At 31.4% G+C, this 20993-nt stretch overlaps 3 protein-coding genes across 4 annotated transcripts; all 3 read left to right on the forward strand.

The window, feature by feature from the left end:
- Positions 1-2435: 2435 nt before the first annotated feature.
- LOC110419755 (LEAF RUST 10 DISEASE-RESISTANCE LOCUS RECEPTOR-LIKE PROTEIN KINASE-like 2.1) lies at positions 2436-6121 on the forward strand. Its single transcript, XM_021432851.2, has 3 exons — positions 2436-3563; positions 4581-4622; positions 4704-6121. The coding sequence occupies exons 1-3, from the start codon at positions 2765-2767 to the stop codon at positions 5861-5863; spliced, it is 2001 nt and encodes a 666-aa protein (XP_021288526.1). The 5' UTR covers positions 2436-2764; the 3' UTR covers positions 5864-6121.
- A 4706-nt stretch (positions 6122-10827) lies between these two features.
- Positions 10828-11563, forward strand: LOC149526995 (uncharacterized). The gene is made up of 2 exons (XM_089784159.1): positions 10828-10988; positions 11172-11563. The coding sequence occupies exons 1-2, from the start codon at positions 10903-10905 to the stop codon at positions 11377-11379; spliced, it is 294 nt and encodes a 97-aa protein (XP_089640285.1). The 5' UTR covers positions 10828-10902; the 3' UTR covers positions 11380-11563.
- Positions 11564-15628: 4065 nt separating this feature from the next.
- Positions 15629-19779, forward strand: LOC110419281 (craniofacial development protein). Of its 2 annotated transcripts, XR_002445451.1 has the most exons (5): positions 15629-16383; positions 18368-18485; positions 18587-18827; positions 18914-19102; positions 19386-19779. XR_002445451.1 is itself a non-coding variant. In XM_021432268.1 (4 exons), the coding sequence occupies exons 1-3, from the start codon at positions 15764-15766 to the stop codon at positions 18800-18802; spliced, it is 954 nt and encodes a 317-aa protein (XP_021287943.1). In that variant the 5' UTR covers positions 15629-15763; the 3' UTR covers positions 18803-18827; positions 18914-19302. The 2 variants fall into 2 exon arrangements, 1 of the variants encoding a protein (XP_021287943.1); XM_021432268.1 differs by lacking the exon at positions 19386-19779 and having other exon boundaries at positions 18914-19302.
- Positions 19780-20993: the final 1214 nt, after the last annotated feature.

The raw sequence follows: 20993 nt of genomic DNA on the forward strand, positions 1-20993 counted from the left end.
GTGCAATGCATGGGAATTCAATTATATTATCAATAATTTCATTTAGAAAATTAAATTATTAAATTTATAAAGTAACCATAATTTAAACCTCAATCTTTTATTTGGTATATCTCAATCAAGTGAAGAAAAGAATCAAAAATTAGATATTGCAGATAAACTTTATCTTATTAAATGATTTATAAAAAAACTAAGTACATGTCATGTATCTCAAATTAGATTCTTTTAAAAATTAAATTTGGTTCCATTGGTTATGTCATGCTCTGCTGGGTTTTCATTTAGAACATCATTCCACTTTTAATGGGGTTTTTTAGAACAAGTTTTCACTTATTTTTCACATTCCTTTAGCTGAATTCTTCCACAAAAAAATAATTAAAAAATCTCCCTTGTTACATTATATTTTTCAAATCTCCACAAATAAAGGATAATATTTGAATGATCAAACAAAATTAAATATAGTATAGTTAAACCATATTTAATCCCTTAAATCATGCTATGGAAATCAAATTCATTAATTAAAAGACACATGACACTTATTTAAACTACTTATATTAGAAAGATAGGCTATGACAAAAAAAATAATTCCTTTGTAGTCAAAGCTTTTGTCTCTTATACATTACTTTAGACACTGAAAATAACAGCAATTCATAGTTTACCAAATATAATTGTATAACATACTTTGTTGAAACAAAATTCTATTCCTGTTTCAGTTTAGAACCTTTTCACAAGTTGATTTGAAGAGATTAGAGACTTTATCAAAGTCAGTATAGTAATTGATTTTCTCCTATTATTAATTACTGTTAAAATTTAAAACAGTTGATGATTGTAAAAGCCAATGGTGCCCAATTGGGGCATCTCCATCAGCATACTGTTTGTATTCCAAAGTTTGGAGTGACCCATGGTGGTACAAATTTCCTCCCAAGGTAGGCATATCCTCATGAATTGCAAAGATGAATCCGATGACCAATGACTAATCTCTATCTCATTCTTTGTTTTGCTTCTTTTCAACGTTATAGCAAGTGGGATAACGTTGGTCATTGGAATAATATATATAATAATAATGATATATATTCATAGATGGATAGCACCTAGTTTTGGCAATTAGTTTTTCAATTTTGGCTACAAATTGCAGTTGACCCGACCCACAATGGAAGGTTGTTCTTTCATAGTACATCAACTCAATTTGGACTGAGATTTCAAAAGACTGAAAACAGTCCAATCACTATTAATGAACGTCCAATGGATTATTATTTTATGTATTTTTTACATAGAATTTTTAAACTTCACAAATCGGATTAAAAGATTGTTATAAATTAATTTTGTAAATAAACATATATATGACCATATTCATAATATAATCTCTCATCTTCCTATATGCATCGTGATGAATTTGTGTTCATCTTTCTCTTTCTCTCTCTGCTAAATTTTAAATACTAATTTTTGCATCCTCTCTTTCCTTTGTTAAGGCAATAAGGATTCTCTATTTGTCAATGTCCAAGACTCAAATAGACTGAAAGATTACATACTATAATAAGAGTTTATATTTAACATATTGATAATACATAATTTTACTTAAAAATAATTTTAAAATTTTTAAAATAAATATTATTAATTTTCTTTAACAAAAAATAATTATTTATTATTTATTTTTTTTCCAATTTCTTTTTTTTTTTTTGTACTTTGGAATAGGTAACAACTAGAATAATCAATTATCAAGATGAAAGAATTCTACAAAATTATTAATACAAGAAGCCTGCTTGTATATCGATTGTAAAACAAATAATATCTTATTATTATTTTTAAAAAATTATATTCAATCTAACAAACGTAATTGACAATATCATAAGGTACCAAGAATATTGTCTCTTTGTCATCCATTTTCTTCCTGGAAACTAGAAGAATAGAACCATTTTCAAAATTGTACAGCAAAGAAGAAGAAAATGAAGAACCGATGAATTGACGAAAAGATTAGTCACCAAAAATACCAAGAAAAATGAAGAATCAATGGATTGACGACATGACAGCATTTGATGATCTGATATAATTTATCAAATATAATATATTATGCTCACAAATATTTACCTTGTCGAGCATGTATCTGAAAAAAATAAGTGAAGACAAATATCTTCTTGTTCAAAAACCGAATTGGAATTCTTTTGTTTGGAAAAATCAAAGGAGAGAGAAAAGAAAAGTGAATCTGCATCACCCCTTCCAGCAATCTCACCTACAGTCTGTACAGTGTCGGCAATTTGTACTTTACTGAGTCATGTCACAATCATATTTACATTGAAGTAAAGGAGGAGAGGAAATGACCCGATTCTCCTCGTCTTTCTTTAATGGGGGATGCCGGGCAGATCAAGCCATGGTATAGTATTACTTTTATAAAATTTAAGCCCCCAGCATCATCATTACCAACCACAACCCCGGTCCAATAATTAATAAATAAAGGAATATTGGGAAACTTGTATGTTACTTCTTTGAAGTGATTAGAGTCGTTAAATACTTCTTTAATCAGCCAAAAGTCTCTTAATGATGTAATATAATTTCTCTGTGTTCCTTCCCATGGTTGGCTGGCCAAGTCTTCTAGATATATCTACTTGTTAATTTTACTCTAGTCAATTGAATATGAAAATGGAGAGAAACAGAGGTCACTACGCTGCATCCATTTGCCAAATACTTTACATTGATAACAATGGAGGATTCTCTCATGTCCCTCTAGAAATTGCTATCTCCCAAACGAAATAGCTCTCTATCTCTCCGTCTCACTATGCATCTCTGTATTTCTGCATCTTCATCAGCCCTGGTTTTTATCATCTTTATCCTTTTATCTGTCCAAGTTCCAACATTTTTATGTGCAGGCAATGATACATATGAGGTATGCAGCAAGCCACTCCGGTGTGGAACCTTCCAAAATGTTACATATCCTTTCTGGGGAGTTGATCGGCCAGACTACTGTGGGCATCCTGGGCTGGAGTTAACTTGCCAGGGAGATGAACTTCTGATGACAATCATGTCATTAAGTTACAAAGTTATTGAGATCAACACGGATATACAGGCTTTCACTGTGGCTAGAAGTGATTATCTGACAACGCTTTGTCCCCAGCACCTTGCCAACACCACCTTGGACTTCAACCTGTTGAGTTATGCTTGGAATCTTGAGAACGTAACATTATACTATGATTGTCCTAGGATTGCCAACCAGTCTTCAGGGTTTCCAAGTCAATTTAACTGCACCAGCAATGGAACTGATATGCAAAATTACTATGTCATAGCATCAGCTTTTGGCAACCTTTCAGCTGTAGCAAAGGGTGGCTTGGGGTCTTGTCGGAGCAATGTCATTGTTCCAGCCTTTTATACAGCAGTTCAGACTATAGTGAGCAATCCAACTTCAGATACTCTCGTTCTACCACTTCGTAATGGCTTTGGGCTGAAATGGGATGCAAATATTGCTTCCAAGTGTACGGCATGCAGTGCTTCCGGTGGGATGTGTGGTTATAACAAGACTCTGAGTGAATTCACTTGTTACTGCTCAGATCATACAGATCCATCAGCTTGTCGTCCATCAGGTATGCGCAAAAACAGACAGATTATTTTGATTAATTAGAGTTTGTCGATCAAATGAAGTTTCTTGGACAAAATTCTATAGAAGTAAAGGTTCCTAACCATGATCATAGGGATTTCATAATGATTCTTGCAGAAAATTCAGTAAGGTCAATCTCATACCAATCAGCTTAAGAAATTGCTAGGTGTAGATTTCGTTGTTTTTATTTCTTTCATCAGCTCCATTTTAAGTCTAGAATTCCAGCCATACATATTTATCACTTTCACCAAAGTTCAAGCATTTGCAAATTCAAGAGTCAGGGCAAGAATTCACCAAACTCTCTGGTTTTTTTCTGGGTTTTGCTTCCCTCACCCCTTGTTTTCTTTTTCCATTAAAAAAAGGAAAAAGAACCTGTAGAACAATTTCTCCCAACTTTTTCCAACCGTGTGAGTCATAGTCTAGGTCATCCCACGCTTTTCCCCTATATCGGAATCGCGAGTTTCACATGGATTTCTTGGGCCTGGCATGAATTTATGTATCACTAATGGCTTCTTTTAATATATTTGAAGGTAAGTATTCAACAACCTGCCAGCCTTGTTTGTCACTCCGAATCAGCTTTAAGTTGACAGCTGATGCACATGTTATTATTCTAATGTGATAGTGCTTTTTGATATGAAAAAGCTGGAACAAGGAAATTATTTTGAGTTATCTATATAGTCAAACAACTTTATCTTTTTTACCAACTTTCAGAAAACCAACTTGATATTTTCAGACTATGAAACTTGACACTTTGCGATTGGCTAAATATAATGTTAAAAACCATCTGCAGATTAAAACAATGTCATTTCAATGACGTTGTCAAGTTTCCATATGGTGAGGATGACACATCTAATCATCTGAATTAATATATTCTTTATTGCAATATTCAAATCTGACAGTGACTTGGTTACTTTCATATGGCCATTTCCTACATCAGAAAGTGAGATCATTAATTATTACACAATCGTTTTTTTTATTCCTTTTCTTTTGGTGCGTGTTGCAGGGTCATCTAACGGTACCAGTTTGAGGATTAAACTAATCATTGGTACTACACTAAACTCATTTGATAAATTTTAATATGCATTTACTCACATTTTTAAGCTGACTGGCCATTCTCTACAAACAGGCTTGGGTGTGGCAGGGGCTGCTATTGTGGTAGTTTTTGTTATGGTGTTTACCTTGAGGCATAGGAGATCATCATTTTTAATCTCAAGTGGAATACTGATGAATTTCCAGCAAAGTAAAAAGAACAGTGAAAGGATTGAGGCATTCATAATGAAGTATGGTTCTGATCTTGCTCCCAAACGATATTCTTTTTCAGACATCAGGAAAATAACCAAGTCCTTCAAAGATAGGCTTGGAGAAGGGGGATTTGGCACAGTCTTCAAAGGTAAATTACCCGATGGTCGTCTTGTTGCAGTGAAAGTCCTTAGTGAATCAAAGGGGGATGGAGAGGAATTTATCAATGAAGTGGCTAGTATTAGTAGAACCTCTCATGTCAATGTAGTGACTTTTCTTGGTTTCTGTTATGAGGGCTCAGTGAGAGCTCTAATCTATGAATTCATGCCCAATGGATCATTGGATAAGTTCATCTGTTGTGAAGGATCTCCCGACAAAAGTCATCTACTAAAGCATAAAACGTTGTTTGAAATTGCAATTGGCATTGCTAGAGGACTGGAATATTTACATGGAGGTTGTAACACAAGGATTTTGCACTTGGACATAAAACCTCATAATATCCTCCTAGATGAGAGTTTCTGTCCCAAGATTTCAGATTTTGGTCTTGCTAAATTATGTGAGAGGAAGGAGAGCATTCTTTCTATGATAAGTGCTAGAGGAACAATCGGATATATTGCTCCGGAACTGTTTTGTCGAAACTTTGGAGGAGTCTCTTACAAGTCCGATGTTTATAGCTATGGGATGATGGTCCTGGAAATGGTTGGAGCAAAGGAAAATGTTCATAACGGACCGTCTGTAACCAGTGAAATGAATTTTCCTTTATGGGTTTATGAGCATCTCCAACAAGAAGCATATTTCAATCTTCAAGGAATCACAGTTGAAGAGGAAGAAATAACCAAGAAGATGATCGTAGTGAGCTTGTGGTGCATTCAAACTAATCCATCGGATCGACCGTCAATGACAAAGGTGCTAGAGATGTTACAGGGAAGCCTTCAATCTCTAGCAATTCCACCCAGACCTTTCCTGTTTTCTCCTCCAAGATCGCCCCAAAACTCCTCACAAATAGCATTAATTGCATCATCCATTAGCATGCCTAGTGAATTATAAGGGATCATATATTTCACCAGTGTCTGATAGTGTATTAAATTACAGATATTTTATGTGTGTCTGATTGATAATTTTCAACCTGTCACAACTAGTAGTGAACTTCTTCTACCATATTCTATAGAAAGTGCATGGGTAGTTAATGTATCATACTGTTGTTAGAGAGCTTCATTTGCAGTTACAATTTATGTTGTCTTTATTACTTCACTGTAAGTGCTACTGCATACTGACAGAAGATAGTTAAGACAGTGCCTCAATGGTAGGCATCCTTTACTGTCAAATGGACTCTCTAAATTCAATTTTCAAATCTGTCCCCGTCAACAAGAAAAACAAAGAAATAAATGCTGATAGTACTAAATGACGTTTCATATGTCAAAAGTTCCTTGAAACTGTGATTTTAAATAAACAAATGGTGTACATGAGGCCAAACCTTGACTAGAGTCTATGCAGAAAATTGTAGAGACATTTCCCCTAGGGGGCATATATATCCTCCGTGTCAGTAGAACACCAGAAATACTAATTTTTGACAGGGTTTAACATTTTGATATCAGAGCCTCAACCTACTAGTAAGGCCAAGACAGCTAGCCAGCCAGTTGCTGGGAAAAAAAATTAAAGAGCAAGGTATGGGCAAGCTACTGGAAGACATTCCACAAATGAGGGAGGTTCTACCTCAACCTGCTTGGTTCTGTAAAGAGGGGCTCTAGCTACAAGTTAACAACATAAATGCAACCAAGACTGTTGATGTGGAGGATTTCCCTTGGTTTGGGTATACAAAGTGCAACTTTCTTTGCATTCAATATACACCAGTTAAAAGGAAAGTACATACTATTAAGCTTATTCTTCATAATGAGTAGGAGCAGGGGCGGAGTTGGGAGCCAAAATTAAAATTCTTTTTTTTACTCTTTATATAAATTTTTTAAATTTTTTTAATGACTCCCCTAAAATAATTTTTTATTTAATAATTAATACAAGTAAAAAATAACAAAATACTTTCATATGCTTGACTCAATTTTCAAGTTTTATTTTATTTTGTTTTTTAATTTATATTATTATTTTTATTTATTTATTTATTTTTATTCTATTTACTCATGTGTTTTAAATCTTTGTAAATTTTCTTTCACAAATCTCTATGAACCATCAATCATATTTTTTTTTATTATGTCATATATAAATTCTATGCTCTATTTGTTATATTCTTTTTTTTATTATGTAGATTTTATTTTATATGATTTTACTGTTTAAAAATAAATAACTTATTATGTAATTTTCAAATATAAATTACATTGTTGCTTTATTCTTTGAAATTTCATCAATATGTTAGTTTTTTATTCAAAATAACCAATGTGCTTTAGCATGTATGTTGCAAAATTTAAGTAACAATGATTTACATATAAATTTATAAAATGAAATAATTATATTTTTTTAATATAATTTTATTTATTATATATTTTTGATAACCTTCAAAATAATTTTTTTATTTAGTAATTATTTTTATTGCTCAAACTATTTGATAAAATTAGACTCATTATGTTTAGCATATTGCTAAGTAAGCCCAACAAATAAATTCTAAATTAATATGTTAAACCTATCAAATATAAAAAAAAAATGAGTCTAGTAATTCAAGATCATTAAGTTTTAATATAAATCTAACTCTATCATAACATATTATATCTTAACAGTCCAACCTAATAATCTATCATAAGATATTATATCTCAATAGTTCAACTCAATAACCTAATATGTTAATTAGCAAGTTAAGAGGCAAATAGAAAATAAGAGAAGAATTAAAACACATAAAGTAAAAAGACAATTCATTTGAGTTCGAAAAATTATTTTCTTTTTCACTCTTGCTTGTAAAAAGTAAAAAAGACTATTTTCATGATTTCATTCAGTTATATATATTTATATATGTCACCATTATTATTGTTAAGTCTACAGAACATGAGTCGGTGCACCAAGGAATTCCCTGCAGATTATGAGGTTGTTGCTTGAAAAGGAGATTATCACTCTGGAGAGAACTTTATATAGAAATCCGTCCAATGGATCTGTGGCAGATATAGTCTCGCAGACTTCTCTTGCTCACTGTTCTGAATTTGGCAAAAATAAACAAGGATCATTGCTTCAATGTAGGAGTCTAACAAATAAAATACATAATTAATTGGTAATTAATACTAAAGAAAGAGTGATAAAATTGCTAAGTTAATAAATTATTAATTTTTAAGAGTACTTTAATCAATTACTTTTAGCATTTTTGAAATTGACACTTTTATATAAAAATAAAGAGAAAAAAAAAGAAAAATATAAAGAATATTCGGATTAAAAAAAAAAGATAATAAGACAAAGTAGTTTTCTCTCATTGCATAAAAATCTCAGACTTCTCTCACGTCTCAGAGTTAGAAGTCTCACTTTTAACTAATAATCATAAAAATATTTTCCAAACTTGCCTAAGAATATGAGAGAGCTTTATACTCATGTATTCTACCACAAAATGGTTGTGACCAAGGTTAATATATAGATATTTGAGTGATAGCTTGCCATGGCAAGGCATACCTACCCTCTATTTTGCTAACTCAAAACTTAAGCCTAATCTACCAAGAATATTAAAAAAAAATCCCAAACCATATAATTTATTGATTTAAAATTCGAGTAAATATTTCTGATTCAACACCCAAGAATGATTAACATCTAGACCGACAAAAACATGATCTAACATATATTTGTAATTGGAGCCAACCATGTCTGAAATTTTTCTAGTCAATGTTTTTAGACGATGACAAGCACAATTATTTAATTGATGCATGCCAAAGCATGTATAATTTGTCGGTTTTTTTTATGGTAAAATACTCAAACATCCTTAATTTTTAATTATAATTACATTCAAGTTCATTAGTTTTTAAAATTAATACTTCAGTAAACACTGTTAATAGAAATTGTAAAAAAACTAAAATGTCATTTTTTTTCTTTATTAATTTAAAAAATTATTATTATATTTTTCAAAAAAATTAAAAAGAAGCCCGATCGATGCTCTCCAAATTGAGGAAGCTTTTTTAAAATTAATAAAAAATAATAAAAATAATAAATTTATATAATAATTATATAAATTAATTAAAAATAAAATTATTTTTTTACTTTTACTATGTCAACAAGTTGACGAAAATGTTCACGGTTAATTAATGGTTGGACTTACATGTCTAACAAAAATTGTTTTTTTAGTATATCTATTTTAAAAATTAATAAATTTTTATATAATTTTAATTAAAATATAAAAAAATAAAAATATTTTATTTTAGATTTTTTTTATATAGGTGTGTGGGTCTTTTACTCCATATATGAACTGAAATGCTTCCAAATCAATTAAATATTTTAAGCAAATCTATAACATATATAGAAGGAAGACCCAAAGCTGCTTCTAGATTTGACCACGACATCATAAAGGGGTGGAGATATGGTGAATGCGAGTTCATGGTAGGTGAAAATGGACTTACAATTGAAATGGTCCAAAAGGACAAGAATCATGTTGAGCCCTCTGAACAAATGAGATTCGAAGCGATTGAACTCAAGGGTCCCAGATATTTCTAATCATGCCACTCCCTCTTTTATTTTTGTTATAATTTTGAAGAAAGACTCTCTCTCTGTCTTTTCATTCCTTTCGTTTCTACACAATTAGATATAGTTAATTATAAAATTAGAATAATTATATTTTATATTAAATATAAAAAAAAGGGAAAAACTTGCTTATGCTTAAGTTCAAACCCAGATGAAAAGATGAGGCATAGCGGTATATACCAGATCACAGACATTATCCAAATAGATCTGGACTATTACTTCTGCAAATGTTGCTTGATCCAATGTGCAGTAATATTTCTTTTGCGGGTCTTAATTCGCGTGTCGTTGCACAACATATAAATGAAACATATGCACAAAGACTGTTACTTCATTGGTGTTTTGCTTTAAGTTGAAACACTACTATTGTTTTATGGATACAAAGAAAAAAAGAAGAAGAGGTGAATCGGATTCACCCAAATCTAAATCGGTTTTTATCATGAATTATGTTATGAAATTACTTTAAAAAAGAGATAAGAATAAAAAATTAAAACTATTTTTTTGATGAGTGACAAAAACAAAATAATTAATTGAATAAAGTTAATAATGACTTACTAAAATTATTGGGAGATCCCAAAATTATTTTCACAAGGTGGATTAATACTAAATAATTTTCATGACATAAGATAAAAAAGCAGTAATTAAAATTGAAGATAATTTACAAAATTTCATCATTAAAATTAAGAAAATTTTAATATGGTAATTAATATTCATTTTATTTTGACTTTCAAAAAAATATTCGTTTTATTTTAATAATTTTATTATATGAATTATGTAGCTTTTTTTTTATTTGGCTACCCATATAAATTATGTTGCTTATGAATAATCACTTTCAGTATATTAAATGTTCTTAATTTAAATTTAATTTAACCATTAGAATCCTGGTAATTTACAAAATATGGTTATATTAATATTAACATATATTAAGGTATAAAAAATAAAATTTTTTTAAAAATTAAAAATTATTTATATAAAAAAATTTACTTAACAAGACATGAAAAAATATTTTTAAAATATCGATATTTTAAAATAATTATCTTTAATTTATTATTATTATTATTTATAATTTTTCCAAATTTAAAATTACTCTCTTTTGCTATTATTATTTTTATTTATGATATTATGTAGTTATAAATTATTTTTTGTTAAAAATACACCGACGTAAAGCGGGGGACCACTCTAGTTAACAGTAAAAATCAACCATGTGAACATGCATGGTGGTGACAGGTGTCTCGAGGTGTGGAATCCATGGGAGAAAAAAAACAGAGAGGATAAAATACTGCTATCCTGAATTGACAACACCAAGGAATTGTAGCCATTCACTCTCTGGTGTAAGTTGCTATAAAATCTACCCTTTGGAACCATTTGGAAACCACATTTGCAGAGCTGTTTGAGCTTATTGTTGAAACGAGATCAGATTTCTCCTTCACTTTTTGCTCATGGCTCTAGTTGGTAACTTTCTTCCAAAGCCTACCATGCTCCCCATGCACATTTCCCAGCTCCAAAAACCAAAAACTATAATAGTGTAAGTTAATTATCCTCAGCTTCTGCCTTATATATATATATATATATATATTTAATCTATGATGCTATTAAATACTTATTATAAAGTTTCTGTGTTTTGAAAGTGATAACGAGTTTGGGTTCGAGTTTTATTGTACAAGTATATATATCTAACTGTATTATTTATTCCCTCCTGGATGATCAGATGTGCGGCACCAGAGAGGCCAAAGCCCGGGAGCGGGAGCGGTGGAAAAATCAACCGCACCCACAGACGCTCGACGAGGACCGTAGTAGGGGTGAAGGAGGTTACTCCTAACACTACCCTGGATGTTGGAAAAGCAAATCAGAAGAATAAATCAAATAATGCTGATGATGATGCTGCAACTGTTAATGGAGCTGAAGCAACTGATTAGCTATAATAGATTTTAGTTAAGGAGAGAGAGAGCTTTCAAGATTGTTAAACAATCTTTAATTTGTAGTATAAATAAGTCACTCTTCTCACTTTCCTTCTCTTCCTCTTCTTGTAAAAACATCATTTCTCATGTCTAAGTTCCTTAAGCATATATGCAGTTGATTAGTTTCTGTTGGAAAATATAATTTCTGTTTAATTATATATGCATTAGAAAAGTGATGCAGCCTTGGCAATTGGTTATCCACTTGCCAGACAAATTACATATAGGAAAAAAAAAGAAGAAGGTAAGGTATATGAAATTAAAATCAGAGATAATTTAAGAAAAAATCACAAAAGTATGTATAAATCCTTCAAGATAAAGATTAAAAATTTAATATTTCAACAGTGACATAAGTTACAATATTTAGGCATTTAATCCTATGATAATAAAAATTTATCAACAATTCAATAGTAAAGTTTGAATATATTTCTTTGTGTGTGCATGCATACGCATACTTGTGTATGTGTATGTGAATTCTTATTTTATATAATATCGGCAGAACTTTCAAACTCTATCATCAAAACTAAAATATTGTCATATATTCTTGTTTTATTTATATTAATTTAGTAATATTTTTTAATATACCTTAATAAGATAATTTTTTTTGCTCAGTACCAATAAGATACTGAATAATTAACACTATAACTCCAATAGCGACCGTGTATGAGATTAATTTTTTATATAAATTATATTAACTTGGTTCTTCTTAAGGCAACTGATTTTCCAAGGACCAGGCATGTCCACCAACCCCATGCAAGTAGAAGCCTCACCATTTGTTTCTCGCCTTTTCCAGCTTGCTAAAATTAATTATTTGTCGGAGGACAGTCTGAAATAGTGAGAATTGGTCCTTTTCTTTTGTTTTTAGTTATACTTGAAAGATTTTGATTCATTTCAAAACGATTGTGGTCAGAAATTGAAAATAAGGGAACCCTAGGTGGTTGTTTGGAACCAAGACTTGTGACCTTCACTTAGTGCTTGTTTGGTTTGATTTTTTTTCAGTTTATATATTTCTTCAAAACAAAAGCCAAGTTAAACAAAAATTTAAAAAACCTTTTAGAAAAGTAAGCAGCCTTTTTTTAAAAAACAAAATTTTTTATAAAAAAAAGCTTTAGAAAAAGCTCCAAAGGAATAGCTTTCTCTCCTTTTTTTTTAAAAACACGTTTTTTTTATGAAAGTTTTTATTTTTGTTTCCAAAATATCCTCATCCATTAAAAATAAATCCAACATTATCTGTTTTCATTTTTATATGATTTATTATTAATTATAAATTTTATGTTATATAAAAATGCTTTTTATAAATAAAAAACTAATATTAACTTTTTTTCATTATGAACAAAAGAATTTGTGATTAATAGAAAATTATTTATTAAATGCCCTTTATGGTAATTTTAATCAAAATTAGAATTTACTTAAATTATTTTGTCAAACTACTTATTTATAAGAAAAGAACTTATAAAAGCAAACTTACCAAACCGATTTAGTTTAATTTTAAAAATTATTATTTTTTATAAGAGTTTCATAGTAGCTTTTAAGCTGAAAAAAAAATTAGACCAAATAAGTACTTAGTCTAATTGATTTAAGAGTTTATTTAGTTTATGACTCAGTCATGAATACATCCAAACAGCACTATAAAACGAACAGGGATCACTTCCACTAGAGGTTAACACATTAAGGTTGATTGTGAACACCACCAAGATGTGGACGTATGAAGTACCTATCAATTTTGTTTGGCAGGAAGGGATCATACTTGGCCTCTTCAACTTTCTCTTATAGCTAAAGCCACAAAAAAAAAAAATCATAATTAAATTCATCTATAAAATAATGAGAAGAAGGAAAACAAATTTGAATATGAATGTTGGTTTAATTATCATTTTATGGATGCAGCATGCATGCATGCTTTTAAGGAGGAGAATATATTAAATTTTGTTTGGTTAATTTTTTTTAAAAGGATGTACGGCACTTTTAATCATCTAATTAATCCTCTAAATACAAATATCTATATTTTAATTTTTTTCATAATTAACATTACCTTTAATCAAATGTTAATTATTGTTTTTACAATAATTTTTAACTTTCTTTTATGATACGTACAAATAATCTCTTTTAACTTTAGTATATAGTATAATCTTCCCACAAACTTTTCACACGTTCTATCAGAATCATCCGTCAAATAATTCCATATACAACTAATCAATCAAAAGTTAGATGCATGTCATTAAGTGTGAAAAGGATTAGTGTATATATATATATATGAAACTTATATATGCATATTCCATGCATCGAACTACCTGCCAAGAGTGCATATCACATGCACATGGGCCAGCCAAGACGAGGGCACCTTTCCTAGTCAATGCACTGCTAGATGATGAACCAAGATTAAACCAATTAGATAGATTTTTACTTAGTATTTACATTTTATATTATTTGGCTTTTGTAGGTTATATAATCCAAATAAATTATACTGGCGATTTAAGTCCACGAAAAATTCAGATATTAATTAAATAATGACAAATTGGCAATATGAATGGTTGTAGCTCAAAAGAGTCAAAGTCTTTTAGAAAAGGAAATCTATAGCACTAGCTCACCAAAATTCACTCTTGCTCATGTTCTTGACTCTTGCCCAAGTCGTTGGGTATCAATCTTCCTATTCTTCAGTTGAGAGAACCACAAAGCTTTTGATAATTTTCCCTTCAAGTTAGAGCTACTGAGCTTATTGAAGCGGAAGTAATTAAACTTCGATATTGTGCTCATGGCTCTAATGGGTAGCTCCCTGAGGAGAATGTTGGTCCCTGTGCACATTTCCAAGCTGCAACAAGTAAAAACTCTGATAGTGTAATGATACTGTAAACTTCTAGACAGTTGATTTTCTTTTTTTTCTCTAGTTCCTGGTCTAAAACAATCCTTCGACAATGTTAATTTCTTCTTCTTGTCCTCCTTAATTAGGGATACTAGACCAGAGGCGGCGGACAAATCAACTCCAAGCCTAAAGCTTCAGCAACGAATACCACTGACGAGGAGGTTGCTCTTAGGACTGATACCTTGGATGTTGGCAACAACGCTAACAAGATTAGTATAACAAATGTTGATGCTGCTGTTACTGTTAAAACAGCTGAAAACAACTGATATCTTGTACTGTTTCATATGGGAACATGGCTTTGGCTCTATCTTAGGACTCAAATCTTATCTTAATTTTATAATTGGCCCTGTTAGAGGTTTGGTTTCTATTTTACCACGTTGTGCAGTTAATTACTTCAAGGTTTTCTTGTCACTGTCTATAACAGCTGTTCCATGGACCGAGGTGAACTATTAAAAAAATCTTAAATTCGAGTCATAATGCTTTGCTTTACTCTGCAAATGGAGGTCCAACTCTAACACATGTTGGTAAAGAAATCAAATCCATGATTTCATCAACTGGTTATATATGCACACATGAGAAAGTTCTGTGATTGTTGTGGTGCAAATAGATAAGTTTGCATGCCTACCATGCAAAATTATTACTTGTAGGCATTGAGCTAGATGCATTCTTAAAATGAACCCATCATTTAAAAATCCAACATTTCAACATTTGAAATCTTTGTACATATGTATATATATATATATATATATATATATATATATATATGCATACATCCCAAACACTGCATAGATATACTTCATAATCCCAACGCTTTCTTCTAATCAAACTATGAATTGATTTTTCCTTTTTTATAAAAAAGGAATTGACTTTATTTCATTTAGCTTTGAGCATTGAGTAGGTCAACCACTATCCTCTGTTTCATTTGAAGTTTTCATTTTCGTTATACCAAATGAGTTAATTTACAGCAACCTTTCATTATAGTTTTACAATATCTAAAATCAACCATTTCTAATATGATGTCCGCATCAAAACTAGATGAAATACTCATATATTACACATTTGTAAATGATCAATATTTTAAATTTATAGACAATTAACTTTATGTGATATGATCCTAATTGATTGGTTAGGCTTGCATCATAAAAGAACAATTTCATGTCTTTAATAGTTTATAGTTTTCAACATAAAGTCACATATACAAAAATAATGTTAAAGAAAAGAGCAAAATCAATATATACTAAGTCCATAAAAAGGGCTAATTTTTCAAATTGGGCCGCCAAGATAATGGCCCAGTTCATGGCTTAGGCAGTTGGAATGCAGCTGTGCTTCATTTCCTCACTTAAACCCCTAAAACCCCAGTTTCCCCATTTGGCCATTTCCTCCACTGATCTCCTCTCTCTTTCTCTCAAAGCTCTTTAATGGCATCCTCTGCAGAAACCCCATATCTTCTTTGAACCTAAAACCCTTCTAAAACCCCTCAATTTCTAAATGTCTGTCTTCAAAACTCTCTTCCTCTCTAACCATACAAAAGTTCTCCTCAAAACCCAAAACCCTCTTTACAAAAGCCTCCCTCCTTCACCACCCTTCATAATCAGAACCCTTAATTCCTCTCCCCATAAACCAACCAAGAAGCCACTTTCTCTATTGTTTCAAGATGCAGTTGGTTTAACTGAAAATACTGGTGGAAATGAAAGCCAGAGTGAAAGTGAAGGCGAGAATATTGAGCTATTAAGGGAATTGAGGAAATTGGAGAGAGAAGTTAGGAAGTTGAAAGAAAACCCAAAAGGGAAAAATAAAGAAAAAGAGGGAGTAGAGAGGGGAAAACCCAATAAAGTTAAGAGTTTGGTGGAGTTGTTTAGGGGTGAAAAGGAAGAAGAGGTGGAAAGGATTGTGAAAGTGAGGAGAGAAAGGGAAGAGGTAGTTTTCAAGGATTTTTCGCAGTTAGCTGAGATTTTCGTTAGGCATTTGTATGCCAAAGGGTATTTTAACAAAGCTAATTTTTTGGAAGACAACAAGTTAGATTTTGGTTATTTTGATAATAGTTATGGCAGGGATTTTATCAAGTATGCTGCTTTCAAGTTTGGTAAAGATCATCAAGAGATTGCAAAGTGAGAATATTTTTGTCCCTTTTGTCCTTTTTACTTTTCTTGTTATTTGAGTTTGGCATCGTTTGTTAATGTTTTATATTTATGTTAGCTAATTGATGTTTTTCTGTTGATAAGATGGTGGGAAAATGGCTTTGAGGATTATAGTTTTTTTCAGTTTTGGATATTGAAAAGACATACACAGTAACCAGGCTGCTTGATTGCATTAGGTTTTTACTTTATAGTTATCGGAATAATGAACAATGCGGGAATTAACAAGGAATTGTGGTTTCTTTTGTCAATGGCAACTAGGTCGATCGATTACAATAGGTTTCTACTTTATAGCTTTCAGAATGGTGAGAAATCCAGGAACCAACTCTTGTTATCATCTTTTTGTTATTTTCTCCACAGCTAAATGGAGCATTAGTTTTCTCTATTTCTAGAGATTTTATAGTGTTCTTAAGGATTGTTATATCTTTTCAGGGTCATTTTAATGAGTTATTCAGTAATGCCTTCTCAAATTTAAAAATGAGTAATTAAGTTGGTTTTGTGTACTGAAATCTGCTGATGAATATCTCAAGCTAATTATGTGAGGGTTTTAATTTCTGGTGAGTTGTTTGGTAGGTATAGCATATTTGGTAATGAACATTCTTGTGTTAATTGGTCTTTATTTTTTAATGAGAATTTGAAACTGAATAAATAGTTTAATTTGTCTAAATAAAGTGTTTTCCGCAATCCATGAAAAATGGCTGAAGTTCTGCTAAAATGTTAAAAGAACAGAAGGCAGTTGCTTACTAAGGATCCTGTTATAGATTTATTTTATGATCTTTTTTCTTGACAAAATCATTTTTGATTCCACCTGTGTATTTGCCCAAGATTTTACCAATGTTGGAGATTGGTCTGAAGTTCCAACTTCATTGATGTATTGAGACAATAGTAAGTCTTTGATTTGCCAAAGTATTTTAGTTAATAAGTTAAATTTTATTGATCCATAAAGTTGATTTTTAGCCCAGGTTCCTCTTCTAATAAACCAGATAAATGCATTTATTGGTCTATGACCAGCCAACAAACATAATTTCATCAATTATTAAGTTCCAGAAACAAGAAATACAGGGATATGCAAGTGCATAGATACATGCAAAATTATGGGCTTTTATATACACTAGTGTATAGTTAAGTATATCTAATTATTTGGCATCAAAATTTAATGAAATTTAATTAAAACTTACCAACTCTCTCTCTCTCTCTTCTCTCAAAAGAAAAAATCAACCAAAGTAATTACCCTTCTCACACCCTTCTCTGTCATTACATAGGTTTCACTTAAATGAATCATAATGTGCTGTCAGCATGACAATCAAATGGAACATCTGATTCTTTTTCTTAGTAGAACATTGGATGTATTTGAGAATCTCTTTTGAGTTCTTTTATACCTGTCATTCAAAAACCGTCGTGAGGACCAATATAATTGAAATTCTTCATCTTCTTCTGTCCAATTGTTAAGGAGATCTTATGACTTGTATGTTTTGGAAGCCTTAGTCTAGCCATTATCAAGTGTATGGGCCTTTTGTTACATTGCCATAGTGTGATGTAGAATACAAGGTCTTAGATTTAAGTACTGCGAAGCTGGTGCTCATGGACTTTGTGTACCATTTAATAAACAAAGACAAAAACACCTAATTTTCAATAATTCCATATTAGTATTTTTTCATAAATAGCAGCATGTATTTTTTATAGCTACATGATATGAACAGTTATGTGTTCTACAATTGTGCAAGTTGGTTTTTTCTTTTTGGGTGTAAAAAAAGGACGTATCTCACTGATTCCAACATAATTTGTTTTGACTTGATATGCTATGGACAATCCTATTGTACGCCAATGCAGTTTTTCTATTATTTTATCATGCTTTTATACGGCTCTTCTCCTTACCTTCTTTGGTGAATCCTTATTGTAATGAATGTCTCTTTTTGCTTCTTGTAAAAGAAGATAACCTTAAATTTTGTATTTGCAGGTGGTTGTCTGGCAATCACTTGAAAAAGGTGGTGCTCTTTGGTTGCCCTTCCCTTGATAAAAATAATGTCTTTGCTGCCAAGAGATTGCGCAAGTTCTTTAAAATTGAAGAAAACATTGTAAGCCGTTATTCCAATACTTCTACCAAGAAATATCTGTATTCTTTATTGAGTATAAATATTGTAATATTCATTGTTTTATTAATTTGCAATCTCTTCAGGTTTGCAGTCAATGCATGTTAAAGGATTCATGCAAGTATGTTAATAAAAGTGTATGGAAAGCTGGTACCAAGAATTTGCTTCTGGTTGATGTAATGAAGGTTATTACTTTGTATGCTTTAGACCAAATGCATCCAAAGCTCACAGTTCCAGATGAAGTAAAGGATTCGGTGAACCAATTGCTGAAGGAGGTTATAAAGCTAAGTCAACCTACATAACAAGGCTTCTAAAGTGTTCCTACAGGTACTTACAGTGAATTCAGCTGTAAAAGCTTCACTATTATCATGTTGACAGTTTCCATTTGATTTGTTTGGTTCATCATATTACAGATTATTGATATGATCGCAAGAAATATGGATGAAGTTTTTACTGGTAATGATCTTATTGGCAGACAAGCACATGTCTAGAGAAAGGTTTTTGAAGTAAAATATGGATGGCTGATGTCCCAGGATTGTAATTTGTATTCATGAATGATGCAATTCCTTTGTTGACTGCTTACAAAGCTCTAGATTATAGAGGTTGGTCAACTCCAACATCCATTTGGAACTTTTCTTAGGTTGCAATCTCATATCCATGTCCGAATTTTGCATTAGCATAGAATTTTCCTTTCATAATTGTTAATCTTATATTTCATGTTGTAAATAGAACTCATGGTAATCCTATCACCATATTAGATCATCAATTCATTCGATTTGCGTGAGGCATTTTAATCAAGTCTTTCTTCCTTAAGTTGGCCAAACATTTGATAATACTTTTTTGACTAGTGCACGCTCTCTTAAAATATCTGTTTGATTTTGTCAGGACTACCCACCTATAAGATTTTGAATCAGATTTGCGTTGCTGATGCATACATGCAATTCAACTGGGGATATGTTATCTGGAAATCGAAACGTAGAAGTTCCAGCATAGGAAAATACAAATAGTGAAGCAATTGGAAACTTGGTCCATCCAAGGAACAAATTAGAAGAATAGATTTTCTCATTGACTGAACTTTTCTTTATGGGTTATGTGTTTCTGGCATTCACCTATAGGATTTGGGGTAGTGGAGTTGTTCAACAGTTTCTTCTTTTATGTTTGTCAAGTCAAAATTTGGGATTGTAGACATGCAGCCAGCCATGAAAGCTCTTTGGAAGTTTATGTTAAAACTCTGATATGTTTGCCAACAGTCATTGTCAACAGGATTTGAAAGCTTGGGTTTTATCCTATCCTACTTACCTTTGGTCAAGGCAAAGCTAAAGTTTCACTTTTGGAACTAATTATTTACTAAAGATAAAAATGATATATTTAACCTTACCTTCATCATTTTCACTCCCATTAAAGAAACACCCTTTTCACAGTTTGACAAAGTTATTTGCAATGACAGTTAGATAACAAAATTACTGTACTTCAGCCTCAAATTGAGGTAAAAAAAAATTGATAGCAGTCTAATTCTAACGAAACTCAAATAATAAAAAATCGATAAAATTATACAAAACATGAGGACGTGACTATTTAATTAAAATTTTTAAAATGTGACTTGCATTTTTTATATTAAACATATTTTAAATTCAAATCGTGATTTTATTTCATGTATATTAAGAAAAAAAAAAGGAGATTATGAAGTATTGGATCAATCAAGTTGAATTGAAAATTGGTATTAATTAACTTTTTTTCATATCCAGTTAGGTAAAACTCTGGACTTCTTGTCCCAAAAAGAAAATAGCAATCAAATGCAAAGAAATTTCTTTGCATTAACAGATTCTATTTTTATTTTTACGGCTTCTCATAAAAGCTATAGAAAAAAAATTAATAAAAAAAGGCGATTATTAGACAAAGAACAACCTATGTTTGACTTTTGACCAATCTTTTTCTTTTTGTCTTTTTCAAACCAAAGGTTTTATTCCCTTAAAAGTACAAAAAAAAAAAGAAAAAGAAAAAAATATTTTTCTTTGAAACTAGATTCAGAGAAAAGGAAAGTGATTGCATTACACGCCCTCCATCAGAAGCGCGTAATGGAAAAAGAAACCAACCGACTAGGGGCCCACCCGTCACGCTAAGCTGCATGGTCACGTGAAAGGGAGCAGCGGAAGGGAAGGGGCCCCCCAGTCCGCATCATCTTTTGCTGGACACGCACACATGGAGACACGAAGACCGATTTATATTATTCTTTTTTCTTTTAAATTTTTTTTTTCAAGTCTTTTAGAGATGGTGGTCTGGCATGTGCGCCGAGCTTGACACGTGTGATTTTCACCTTCGTTTCTTATTGGACAGTCATCGACAGAGACGGTTACTGAACCAATAGCGAGCGAAGACAGTGGCCACGTGGCGAGCTAACGTCACAGTTCGGTCACGCATAGAGAGAGAGAGGGGGAGAGGGGGAAGAGGATTCTTAAAATAACGCTTAACGTGTTGCTTTGGCTCGTGTACTTT

This window comes from Theobroma umbraticum, unplaced genomic scaffold (assembly GCF_002168275.2).
Source record: "Theobroma umbraticum cultivar Fairchild unplaced genomic scaffold, ASM216827v3 scaffold_67.0, whole genome shotgun sequence".
Classification (NCBI taxonomy): domain Eukaryota; kingdom Viridiplantae; phylum Streptophyta; class Magnoliopsida; order Malvales; family Malvaceae; genus Theobroma; species Theobroma umbraticum.